This window comes from Megalops cyprinoides, chromosome 18 (genome assembly GCF_013368585.1).
Source record: "Megalops cyprinoides isolate fMegCyp1 chromosome 18, fMegCyp1.pri, whole genome shotgun sequence".
Taxonomy (NCBI): domain Eukaryota; kingdom Metazoa; phylum Chordata; class Actinopteri; order Elopiformes; family Megalopidae; genus Megalops; species Megalops cyprinoides.
This window is the reverse complement of record NC_050600.1, coordinates 19,688,700-19,701,809: the sequence shown is the minus strand read 5'-3', so window position 1 is coordinate 19,701,809 and position 13,110 is coordinate 19,688,700. Positions and strand designations below refer to the sequence as shown.

Here is a 13,110-nt window from a genome sequence, read left to right as displayed (position 1 = left end):
ACTCATAAGGGTGTTATCACTTTCAGCTGGTAATTCAGTGAACGAGATGTGCGTACTATGGCCTTCAATACCCTCATTCAGTAGTGAGGGGGATGGATAATTTACAGCTTAACAGTGCCAAAAACCTGTCAAATCTAAGTGCTTTGGTGATAACCTTCCAACCGAGTTACATTCAGCTGTAGGAAGTCAACACAAATACTTGATGGTATTATGTCAGGAATACTCAGAGTGAATCAGAAACAGAATTTAACTTGTACCTAATGAAAAAGCTACTGTATAAATAGTCAGCTAATTCAATAGAAATATTGCTAAAAGGATACCATTGAAAATGCATAACCTGAAGTCAGCACAGTACATAGTTTTCTGTATGACAGTGTGTAATTATTCGTCTGAATTTTGAAAAAGGACTTGCTGGCACATCAGACCCCGCCCCCTTCTGACATGGTGTGACCCCATTGGCTTTGAGCTGCGCTCCTGTGTTGTCTTAAAGGTCATTACTATGTCTAGCGCTTGTTCGCGGTTACAGCACCATCTGCTAACAGCTCATTAATGCATCTGTACGGATGTAAACGTTAGATCTGGACCTGCCAGCCCAGGCTAAAAGCACGCAAGGTGATTCTGTCAGATAATAACATCCAGGGAAAGTGTTTGGTTGGCCATGCCAAGCCTTCATTCAAAAGTGTATGCCTTTCACATCCCAGTGGAGTGCTTTCTCTGGGCATTGTCATGTCACCTTTTGACATGCTCCAGTAAGGTTTAAGGTATGCTCTGTGATATATTAGATGTATCTGCTTGTGAAATTCTAGTAATATTCAAAAATAGAGATCAGTAGTTTAATAACACAGATTGACCTTTAAATATGTTAAATATGTCACTGTTTAGTAAAGGGTAGCATGTGAACATACCTCTTGCATCTTAGGTATGACTATAGCCTGGGGCTCTTGGGCCTGTTCCAAACTGCTCCATTGAGAGTAATTGACTGCATTCTCTCTGTGACTGGTAAAGATGGCGGGGTGGCAGACTGCTTTCTTCCTGAATAAATCATGAAATTGGTTCTTCCGAAGACATAAAGCATCGATCCTAGAATAGCCATGCTGAAATATTAATCCCCCCCCCCCCTCACTCATTGTGACAGGTGACGTGCACTCACAGATAACCCCCTTTATGGCAGGGGATAAAAAGGGACCAGGATTTTCTTTTTTTTTTTACGTTTGCGCTGGTTATCGCTGCTATTTTAAGACGTTAAGTATTAATGAGAAAACATTTTTAGCCGTTTGAGCTGATGATGTAATGGGAATCCTATGCACCATTTTAAGCCATTTTTTTAAAATTCAGTGGTGATGTAAAAAAGAAGAGAGAGAAATTTTAAGGTAAGGTGGTAGTTTAGGTCTTCACATAGCAGAGACCAGATTAAGTTATGAGCCCTACGTGCAGTTAACAAGAGGATTATCCAAAGCCCTGTTAGCTTGAAGCCCTGTGTTTAGGGGTGTTTGGAAAGATGGGGAGTGAAACACTGTGGGTTTGAGGAATTAATGTATTTTGACACCGTTTGCAGATCCTCCTCTCACTCCGTGCTCATTTCCTCTCCTAATATTCATACCTTTCCTTTTAATATTCACTGTGATTGAAATCCTAGTGGACCCCCCCCCCCCTCCACACGCACACACACTTCCCTATTCACCTTTGAGACGTGGAGACAGAGTCACCCCTCAGACGGAGCTCTGAAACATTTATGACTCGCACGCTTGTCATTTAAAGAGAGACAAGGCGCATTCTGTGAGAGTCGGGGGGCTCCCGGTTAAAAATTAAATGCGAGGCGCCGGCCGGGTGGATGAAAGAGGGAGCGTGGGACGGGGCGCCTGCAGGCAGAACGAGCCGGACACGCAGGACGCAGCCTGCTCACAGCGAGCGGTCGCAACCGTCAGGACACAGGTAGGAGCAGAGCGAGAGCGGGACGGGGGAATGGAAGACCGTGCGGGCGGGCTTTGGTTTTTCGGCCGCGCTTTGTCAGGAGCGGGGGGCAGCGACGCTCCCTCCAGGCGGCGCCGGGGGTTTATTTTAAGCCGAGGCGTCATCGCCGGCGCGTCTCCTTTTATACTCGTTCTTCGGTTCGGCTCTGTGAGGGCGAGAGGCGCCCGTGCGAAACTGGGATGCCTGCGCTCGGTGCGGGGCCGAGAACTCGGCAGGCAGAGTGGGGAGAGAGGAGGGGGGGTTACCTGCGCTAAAAAATCCCACGGGCGACAGACAGAATTCGCGGGTCGCCCCGAGCAAAGCTAGGTGTTAAGTCTTTTTTTTTTTTTTTTTTGGTGAGGTGTTGATGGTGTGGGCCCGCCTCCCGTTGGACGCCTCCCTCGACCTGTCGCGGCGGGGGCTGCGTGCCATCTGTCTGGCAGCGAGGGGGTAGAGCCGCGCCCGCCGTCCCGAGATGCCCGCCGCCCTGCCCCCACCAGCTGGGTGGCACTGCATCTGCGAGTAATATGGAGCGGTGTGACCGACAGTCCCAGCAGGGGAGTGGCGCTAATCGATCAGAGGTGATTCCTGTGGGGTGTCGGTGCGAGGTCCCTGCTTGAGAGGGCTCTCCTCGCAGTGCTCTGGCAGCGGGGGAGCCAGGGGCAGACCAAGTGCCCTCAGCGTTCACCCCCGCCATTCGGTCCTTTTGGTTTAACCCGCCGCCGTGGCTCTGTGCTTCCCTCCAGCTGACGGATTCTGCCCGGGATCTGTGTGGATTTGTGTTCGTTTTTGTAATGCTTGTTCATGCAGCGCTTGACACGGCACAGTTATGTTTTTTTCATGTGTTTTGGGAGGAGCGGGTCTTTTGTCTAGATTTGCGGTTGTCCTAGTTTAAGACTCAGAAGCAGTTGCACATAGATTGCGTTTAGCAGCAGCGATGGTGTTATGATCTTCGATCATTGATCTGGAGTCTGTTGTAATGGTATGTTGCCATCCATGTCTTCTGGGTCTGTGTGAGTTTAACTGACGTGATTTGCGACTAAAGACTTTTGAGGACAAACGGAAAAGGCCCTTTTCTTTAAAATGGTGCCATGTTTTGTTCTCTGCGTGCTTGAAGTGGGATGAGACTGTTGACTCTCTGAGTGCTGATCAGAGATCAGTAGCGAATGAGGGAGTTCTTTGGCAGCAGCCTGTCTGACTTACTCAGTGCTGATCAGAGATCAGCGGGGGGCCAGGGAGTGTTTTGAGAGCAACCTGAATGACTCACTGAGCGCAGATCAGAAATCGGTGGGTGGCGAGGAACTGTTTTGGAAGCAATCTCTGTGACTCATAGACTGCTGATCAGAGATCAGTGGGTTGCGAACGAGTGATTTGGAAGCAGCCTCTATGATTCACTGAGCGCTGATCAGTTGGTTGTGAGGCTGGAGTGTTGGGTCACAGCCTGGGTGACTCACCCGGCGCTGATCCCAGATCTGTGGCTCCCCTGTCCCTCAGGCCACGGAGAGCGAGCCCGGTGACATGGACCTGAGCGGGCTGCCGGAGACGGCGGTGGACTCGGAGGAGGACGATGATGAGGAGGATATCGAGCGGGCCTCCGACCCGCTGATGAGCCGGGACATCGTGCGGGACTGCCTGGAGAAGGACCCCGTGGACCGGACGGACGATGACATCGGTGAGTGGGCAGCGCCGAGCGGGTCTGAAAGAAAGAACGAACAGAACAAGGGATCGCGGTGAAAGTGCATGTTCGAACCAGTATGTGTCTGTCACTCACTCTCTGACCCGCGTCATTTCACAAGGCTTTCCATGGCAATGATTTTGCTGTTGTTTTCTCCACTCTTTTTGTGTTTTTCCTCACGTAACTTGTCTGATTTTTGCTTGAGACGTGCAAGCTTATAGCTCGTAGCTGGTAGACACATGTGGGATTCCTTTCCCCTACATCAAATCTGAATGTGAATCTGAATGTGTTTTTCTATGTGTCAATAACTTTTTACAGCACTCACTCATCTCGAATGACCATAGCTTATTTTAAGCCGTATACAGCAGCGGGATGCAGTCATATAAGCTAATGCATAGACGGTGCATTGTGGGTGTTACTCAGTTTATTGTATTTGGAACTGTGCCACGTTTGGACGCCGGTGGCGGAGTTGACATAACATGAGGTTTACAAATATCAGAGGCACAGTCTGACATACTGACACGAGGAAAGGGGCGTGTGAGGTTTCAGGTTCAAATCTCAAGTAGGGGCACAGTTGCGCCCTAAGGTAGAACCCGCAGTAAGCGCGCAGGACGGCACACGTGCCGTACGGCTGCGGGGTTAAGGGCGTGGGCGGAGAGGCCTCTCTGATGCAGCTCTGCTGAGGATGATGCAGCATTCAGAGCAGACGGGTCCCCGGCGAGCCCCGCCGCGCTGCCCGAGCTTTTCTAGGTCACCTCCCGAGCAGCGGCATTAAATTTGCAGTCCTCTGCGCTGCCTCATTCCCGGACGCCGCTGCCGTGCCAGGCTGGGGTCAGGGTGCCCCCCGCTGCCCGCGTGGGCAACCCGCTGTGGCGTGAGAGCCAAGTGTGGGCACCGGGACGGGTCGCGGATCCAGACCCCATGTGAGGAGTGGGGGCACCCAAGGACACTATGAGGACACGACCCGCCAGCTCAGATAAACACTGCAGATCACAGGGACATACCCAGGAAACGAATGCACTTAGATAAAATAAGTATGTTTGTTATAATTTTGCAGTAAAAGCTTGTGTATAGGGTATAAGCAGTAGAAACAAAAACCTGTTTGCAGTGTGAGCACATGCTGCTTGATAGGCTTGATAATCAACAGAGGCGACGGAGCTTTGTGGCTGAAAATGGTGATAGCATTTGGTGATATGCCTCATGACAGCATTTATTGGGGCAATGACACCGCCAATGGTGCTGTGTTACAGATATGGCCCTAACAATTTGGTACTTATATTGCATGCCTAACCCAATTGAATGCACTTTTGGTTAGTTGCTATGGATACGGGTGTCTGCTAGATTTAAAAAAAAATGGACATTTTTTGCTTTAACTATTAGGGTCACCCTGAAAGCAACGCCCCAGTTTTGTTTTTCCTGTACTTTGCAAAAATGTTTTGCAGAGTCATTGTTTATGCGCACTTTACCTTTACACCTCACCAGGTTTATCACTTTCTTATAGAAATTAGTATGCCATTCTTCTTTGCATTTCTGAGAAACTCTTATGAAATGTTTATTTCCCAAAGTGCAACACTCTCTTTTTCTTTTTTCCATGGATTCACATCATATCTCCTTTGAATTTGTTTATTTACTACACTGTAGGCAGTACGTTCCTCAGTATGTACGTTAAGTCCTTTTTATAAAGGAATGGCCTTCAGGTTAAATGTACATGTGAATGATGTAAATGATGGTCTCTTAATGAAGTGGAGGCACATTGAAGACCTTGTGCTAGTTAGTGTAGACCTCTGCCTCTTCAGAGTCTCAGCAACGGGGCTTTCACCTTTCTTTTGACCTCTTCCTCCTCCTCCTCCTCCTCACAGAACAGTTACTTGAGTTCATGCACCAGCTGCCCGCCTTCGCCAACATGACGATGTCGGTGCGGAGGGAGCTGTGCGCCGTCATGGTGTTCGCCGTGGTGGAGCGGGCGGGGACAATCGTTCTCAACGACGGGGAGGAGGTGCGTGGCCCGCTTTTCGTCGAAGGCGTCCGGAGCGTCCTTCAACCTCCAGTGCTCCCGTTTGCCGCTCTGTTAAGCAGGAAAGAATAGCGTCTCTTACGGTCTTCATAAAGTCATGATTTCCTTACAAGAGACAGAAAGACGCCACTTATGAGAGTCTCTCAGTGTGAAAAGACCCAATTCTCAAGAGCCTCTCCCATTATACATAGAAATGCCTCTGAACCGGTTAATAAATGCAGACTTAAGAGGTCCATTTTAGTGCAGCAGAGGTCTATTGAATGTGAAGATAAGGTTATTTGTCCATGATATCCCATTAAAACTTGGCAGTGGACCTGCTTTATAAATGTCACAGTCATTATTTTTCATGTTTTAAATGGTTAGAGTTACCAAAAGGTAAAAATGGACTAAGTTAAACATAAGAAAATTAGATATACTGATTCCATATAGAGACTCATTACAGTCTAGACTGGCTGCATTATGGTAGTCGGCCTGAAACTTTGTTCCGTCACTGGTCCAGCTGGACTCCTGGTCGGTGATCCTGAACGGCTCGGTGGAGGTGACGTACCCTGACGGGCGAACGGAGATCCTGTGCATGGGGAACAGTTTCGGCGTGTCCCCCACCATGGACAAGGAGTACATGAAGGGGGTGATGAAGACCAAGGTGGACGACTGTCAGGTGGGCCCGGGACGGGGGAGCATTACTCTGTCTCTGTCATCACCTGCGTGCCAGACATGCTTCAAGCCAGTTCCCCCTGGCCTGATTGGTCCAGACATGATGATGATGCCTGTACACCTTTACATCTTAGCATTTCCCAGAATGCATTGTGGTAAAAGCTTGTCCAGCTGTGCTTTATTATCATAGATTGATTCAGTGTTAAGGTTGGAGCAGAGGGCCTGTGTTACTCCAATGCTATGTAGGTGGTACTGGTCCACAAAGCTTTTTTGTTTTGTGAATGTGTGCTGAAAAAGCATTGCACCAGGGAAGCTGCTCTTTTTTTCTCTGTCATTCTGTGAAGCTCGTCTGAGAGAGAGAGAGCTGTGGCAGACAGAGGCCTCTTCTCTCCTCCTGACCTCCCCGCCCTCTCGTCTCTGTCTGCAGTTTGTGTGCATCGCCCAGCAGGAGTACTGCTGCATCCTGAACCAGGTGGAGAAGAACATGCAGAAGGTGGAGGAGGAGGGCGAGATCGTCATGGTGAAGGAGCACCGAGAGCTCGACCGCACCGGCACCCGGAAAGGACACATCGTCATCAAGGTGAGACCGACCAACCGACCGCCAGACCCGCCCACAAACCCCCAGGCTGGCTCTGCTGATTGGCCGCTTGTTAGTCTGTCAGTGACACGATTACTGTTTGGACTGGCACGGGCAACAGAGCGGAGCTCCTCCTCCCACACTCCTCCTGTTGAGAGCCGTGTGCGCTCTCGGTTATCTGTTAGCCTGGAATAACTGCAGTGTGTCTGTGTTACGTACACTGAGGAAAATCTTACCTGAGCTGGTACATGACGTTATGTTACATTTCTCTGAAGAATACCGCGGTGAAATGCTGTTTCTCAGATTCTTCTTTTTGATACCTAGTTTATTGAAGACCGGCTTATAGTTTTTTGTCCTTGCTCAGGTGTTCTTTTTGTTTACAGTTCAGACTTGTATACCCTGCTGTATACCATGGTTTTGTAGTGAATTCTGTCAGATGTATTGGTTTTTGGTTTTTGAATAACAGAGGAAGTAGTTCTGTGCCAAAAGCACTGTTAGGAGTTTCCTTGTGTATTGGTGAAACTTGCAGCCAGTTTTAAAATACCAAACATTTCACTCGACAGTACTTGATAAATTCAGAGTAGGGTAATCCTGGTGAAATTACTTCCCACTGTTAAGGGCATGGAGCACTATCCACAGCGATGTTACGAAAGCACTGGTACCACAAGGTTGCAGCCTAGCCGAGGTTTATTAATGATTTAAGGCTTCCTGTGTTCCGAGCTTTTCTCAGACGGGACAGGCCCAGAGAAAGTGTACATCTGTCTGCACTTTTTCTCCCCTCCCCACGAGAATCCCCTCTTTTATCCGCTTGTTTTTTCTGGTACCAGTGCATTTCTTTCTCCTTCAGGATTCGGGAAACATTTTGTTGTTGTCTGCCGGTAAACAGAGGTAAAAAGAGTGAGGTACACATCTTTCCCTGCTTTGAAGTGATGCGCTTTCTGTTGGTGGAAAACCTTCAGGACTTAGAGTCAAGACTGAGAGGAATTCAGAGGTTAAGGTAATCGGCACGTGTGTTCTAGAATCTTCAGTGAAGTGCGACCGTACTTCTGAGGTTGGAGTTGCACAGCGAACAGTTGTTGTGGCCACTCTTACGCGGTCACTGCGAGTGGTGTGACGGTTTTGTGACGGTGTGTCCTCCAGGGGACAGCGGAGCGACTGACAATGCATCTCGTGGAGGAACACTCGGTGGTGGACCCCACGTACATCGAGGACTTCCTGCTGACCTACAGGACCTTCCTGTCCAGCCCCATGATCGTGGGCAAGAAGCTCCTGGAGTGGTTCAATGATCCCAGCCTCAGGGACAAGGTAAAGGCGCACGCACACACACACACACATATGTACTGTCACGCACACACGGATGGGACAGTGTCATCACTCATATTTCTATTATGTTTTATTGCAAGGAAGTTTTTGTGTTGTTCAGTACATTAACAACTTTAATAAGAAACACTCTCAAACACAGCACTTGCAAAGCATTAATGTTTATTAAACAAATTCTGTTTTTCAGAAATTTTAATACATTACACATGGTGCAAAGTATATACAAGTGGCAACATTCAAACTTCATTGCTCTCAATGTTTACGCCGGTTCATGTGGTTCTCAGAGTGTAAAATTGTGTTTGTCCAGGTTACACGGGTAGTGTTGCTGTGGGTAAACAATCACTTCAATGACTTTGAAGGAGACCCTGCCATGACTCATTTTCTTGAGGAATTCGAGAACAATCTAGAGAGGGAGGTGAGTCAGAAGTCGAACATTTCCCAAAACTGTGAATTGTGACAACATTCTGTGCCCCCCAACTTCCTGTCTGATAACGAGAGGACTGTCTGCGCTTTAGAAAGTTAATTATTGGCTTCCTCTTCCCTCAACAGAAAATGTGCGGGCATCTGAGACTGTTAAATATTGCCTGCGCTGCTAAAGCCAAACTGAGGCTGGTGACCCTCACCAAGGCCTCCCGGGAGGCCCCCCTGCCCTTCACCCTCCTGGGGGGCGCGGAGAAAGGCTTCCGGATCTTCATTGACAGCGTGGAGCCCGGCAGCAAGGCCGCCGAGGCCGGCCTCAAGCGCGGCGACCAGGTACGGCACCCCCCGAGTCCCGCCCACTCCGCTGAGGGGTGAGAAGCGAAGCCACGCCCCTTAGGAGCAAATGTAGCCATGGGTCTGGATTCAATTTTAAAGCGGAGGCCACGCAACAGACCCGCACTCAGTCCTGCCTTCACCGCACGGCCGCGCCCTCACACCTCTGTGCTTGTCTGCTAGCTGCTTCAGCCAAACGCCCCCACCGGTCTGAATGTGCTTTCATAGCTTGATAGCTGAGGCCTTGTCTTTGAACTGCAGCTGTTGTGCAGTGGGAGCCAGCCTGTAATCACTGGTTAGGAGAGCTCACTCCCAGGCTGGGCTTTGTGAATGCAAGGGAAGAGCCTCAGAGAGAGAGAGAGAGAGAGACAGAGAGAGAGAGAGAGAGAGAGAGACAATGGAAAATGAAGGCATTTTGTCAGAAGGGAAATACTGACCATCTGCAGCTGACCGAGCTCCGAGCCAAGCTCTGCAGCAGCCCCCCCTCTCAGTGAATGTCGTCCACATTTCAGCTCAACAGCACGCCTCATCTGAAACGCACTCTCGCCTGTGTTTATGCAGATACTGGAGGTCAACGGCCAAAACTTCGAGAACGTCCAGCTCTCCAAAGCCACCGAGATCCTGAAGAACAACACTCACTTGTCTATCACTGTGAAAACAAACCTGTTGGGTAAGTCGCCGGGCGGAAAACGGCGCGACGGGCTCGGCGCAGTTGAAAGAGACGCAGGCAGAGCCCAGCGCATGAAGCTGTCACAGAATCTGTGTGCTCATTACTGTGAAATGTCACTGACAGATTACAAAACCAGCATGGCTGCATAAATCATGCATATCGTACGCTTTGAACAGTCTTTCAAAGGGGAAGAATTCACATTTAATTGCAGAAGGTGCTTCCTCATTTGATTTGCCGTTAGTTTGTATGTGAGAGATATTTGGGGTTGAATTTATATAAGTAGACAGCTTTATACAACTTTAGATAACTTGGGTGACTCACATTTTTAGATGGTCCATTTATACAGCTGGGTGTTTTCTCAAGCTGTTGACATTGAGCACATTTCATTTAGTACAACGGTGTGACATCTGTGCTGCGTCCAGCACCAGCAACCCGCTGGTTAGCAGTCTGGTTCCCTGTCCCTTATGTGACAAAATGAGCAGTTACATTTGCAGTGCCTCTGGGGCTGCAGTGTAGTTTAGTGGTTAAGGAACAGGACACGTAACCAAAAGGTTTGATTCCCCCTGGGGCCACTGCTGCTGTACCCTTGGACAAGGTACTTAACCCACAATTGCCTCAGTAAACATCCAGCCGTATGGATGTATGGATAACATTGTAGAAACCTATAATTGCTAAATGAGCATCTGCTAAATGCTAATAATGTTATGTAATGCCTCTGACCACATTCTCTGCGCAGTGTTCAAGGAGCTGCTGGCCCGGCCGGCGGAGGAGAAGAAGAACGGGGCGCCGCACCTGCCCAAGATCGGCGACATCAAGAAGGGCAGCCGCTACTCCATCCCGGACCTGGCCATGGACGTGGAGCAGGTGATGGGCCTGGAGAAGGCCAGCAAGAAGACGAAGGCCAACACCGTTGGGGGCCGGAACAAGCTGAAGAAGTTCCTGGGCAAAACCCGCATCAGCATCCTGCCCCAGAAACCTTACAAGTAAGCGCCAGTCGAGTCAAACATCATGTCACCCTTGGCTTGTTGTTGTGATGAATAAAAAGCACGCGGGGCGGTTCTCTGTGAAAGTAGTAGTTGTATTTTTTTCTAGTTTTCTGGAAAAAAAAATATCAACGTTTAAAAAAAACTCCCCAGGGACGGTGTTCAGAGGAATTTGACAAGCACACTCCAAGTCAGTGCAGTGTCTGACAGAACTACCCTGGGTGCCTTTTAGTGTTTGGTCATTGCACTACTCCTGTAGTGATGCACCGTGCCAAATACATGAAAACAGACCCTCTCTAAGGTGTAGTTTTCCCAAACTAATGTCTCCCTGTTTACACAGTGACGTTGGGATTGGCCAGTCTCAGGACGACAGCATCGTGGGATTGAAGCAGTCCAATCAGATCCCCCCCGGGCTCCCGGTCAGCGGAAACCTGTCCTCCAGTAACCCCGACCTGCTGCAGTCCCACCACCGCATCCTGGACTTCAACAACCCGCCAGGTGAGGGCGCCGCGCTCTGTTACTCCACATCACCACCTATTTCAGTCTGCTCTGTTCTGCTGTTACTCTGCATATACTCCAGCTAGGGTTGTGAGGCGGTCCTGTAGTACAATACAACACAACTAAATCTGTTCCGCTAGAGAGTGCTCAGACTCAGGCTTAAATCAGCTCTGATAAAAGCTGTTGGCATAACATGTGAACAAGGCAGGTAGGTCATAGACAATACATTATCATTCAGGGCACACAGAAGAGCCCCAGGATAAGACCCTTCACCAACAATGCTAACAGTTTTCCTGATATAAGAGATGGGTGACAAGAGGTACGAGAGAGCCCCCCGTGATTGTTCTCATGTCCTTTTGTGATGCTTGAAAGCTTAAACAGCCTAGCCCTTAGCCGTGCCCTTGTAGTTGTCCCCGGACACCGCGTTCGGAGTTTGAATGCTGCACTCGCTGGTGGAGGGAACAGTAGAACACTCTGGACCTTTCGCTCCAGACGCCGAACAGGAAGACGGCCCATGAAATAGAAATGAAGTTTGCCACCAGGTGTTATGAATATTTCAGCCAGTCTGCTAATGTTCCCCCTAAAAATATCTGTCCTTTTGCAGCCCCGGCCGGAAGTAGTGAGTATCCGAACTGTTCGTCCGCGAACTTCGCCCTCTTCTTGCCCTTTCTGTCCCGCTTTGGTCTCTCCTGTGGTACTCACTGTACTCTGCTGTTCGATTGGCCAACAAGGTGACAGTTTCCCCCACTCTGGCAATGACAGGGGGCTTCTTGGGTCTTTAAAGCCACACAAAGCGGCTGGGCTCCTTTGGCAGACTTTCTGCATTCGTCTCAATCATTCCCCTTGTTTCTTGTGGTTCTTCAAATGTAGTTCTAGCTTGGGTGTAATACATGGGGGTTTGGGCCAGTGTACGTCTTGTTAAGAATACCCTCAACGACTCGCATGGTTACCTCGGTATGGGACAGGGTTTTTATTTCTCTCTTGTTACTCTCTCAGCTGGCTAGGCCTTCATTTGATTAAACATTTCTTTGTGGTCTCTCAGCCACCTACACATTGTCCCCTCCCTTTATTTTGTAGAGTAACTCATAAAACAAAGGCTCTTCCACCTGCTTTAGAGTTTTCCCTGAACAAGGGGATTACATGTTTTGCTGGGCGTGGGAACCAGGCGGTGTTAAGATGGCCCTGATAGCTTATGGAACATTAGCGTTGTCGCTCCACTTTAGCACATTGTAATGAACAATGGGATTGTGTTACTTGGCACAGTAACTGTGACGCGTGCCAAGAGTCAGCACTCAGTGGAGGGGAACAGATTGGAAATCAAAAGGGGAAAAAAAATCATTATGTGGGGATAACATCCAGTACTTAGATGTAAACTTGTATCTTGGACATTACTTAAGTGTTCCACAGGCCTGTTGGTTTCAGCAGGCGTGTTTCATTTATCTTACATTTTGCCTTTTAATGTTTAATTAAATGATTTCATCGGAAGAGCCGAAATACAGGTACTCTTTAAAACTTGAGTAGGAATGGGGTTTACTGATGGCAGTTGCTTTGTGAATTGATCGGTTCCTGTTTTCCCATTTCCTTGTGGCGTGTTTGGGAATGGCTCTTGGAACCTGAGCTTTCAATCACCTCTTTCTAAGCGGACTAACGAATACTCTTGGCTGATGCTCTCTCCATCCGCCAAAAGACTTGCCGGACCAGGTCCTGAGGGTGTTCAAGGTGGACCAGCAGAGCCGCTACCTCATGATCAGCCGGGACACCACGGCCAAGGAGGTGGTGGCCCAGGCCATCCGCGAGTTCGCCCTGACCGCCGAGCCCGAGGCCTACTCCCTGTGTGAGGTGTCCGTCACGCCCGAGGGCGTCATCAAACAGCGGCGGCTGCCCGACCAGCTCTCCAAGCTGGCCGACAGGATCCAGCTCAGTGGCAGGTAGGAGGACCTGCAGGTTCATGTCAGACACTAATTAGACACACAGCGCCAATCGCAAGATTTGAACACACCTGATTGAGATAATGGG

At 49.2% G+C, this 13,110-nt stretch overlaps 1 protein-coding gene across 8 annotated transcripts in view; it reads left to right on the top strand.

The window, feature by feature from the left end:
* Positions 1 to 13,110, top strand: part of LOC118792934 (rap guanine nucleotide exchange factor 2-like) — a 91,506-nt gene that overhangs the window by 67,477 nt on the left and 10,919 nt on the right. For all 8 annotated transcript variants that reach the window (XM_036550798.1, XM_036550799.1, XM_036550797.1 and 5 more), the window contains 11 exons: positions 3,445 to 3,622; positions 5,485 to 5,621; positions 6,139 to 6,297; positions 6,721 to 6,873; positions 8,011 to 8,175; positions 8,498 to 8,605; positions 8,740 to 8,943; positions 9,505 to 9,613; positions 10,350 to 10,596; positions 10,937 to 11,094; positions 12,782 to 13,022. In XM_036550798.1, the coding sequence (XP_036406691.1) occupies positions 3,445 to 3,622; positions 5,485 to 5,621; positions 6,139 to 6,297; positions 6,721 to 6,873; positions 8,011 to 8,175; positions 8,498 to 8,605; positions 8,740 to 8,943; positions 9,505 to 9,613; positions 10,350 to 10,596; positions 10,937 to 11,094; positions 12,782 to 13,022 (1,859 nt within the window). The remainder of the gene's footprint in view (positions 1 to 3,444; positions 3,623 to 5,484; positions 5,622 to 6,138; positions 6,298 to 6,720; positions 6,874 to 8,010; positions 8,176 to 8,497; positions 8,606 to 8,739; positions 8,944 to 9,504; positions 9,614 to 10,349; positions 10,597 to 10,936; positions 11,095 to 12,781; positions 13,023 to 13,110) is intronic.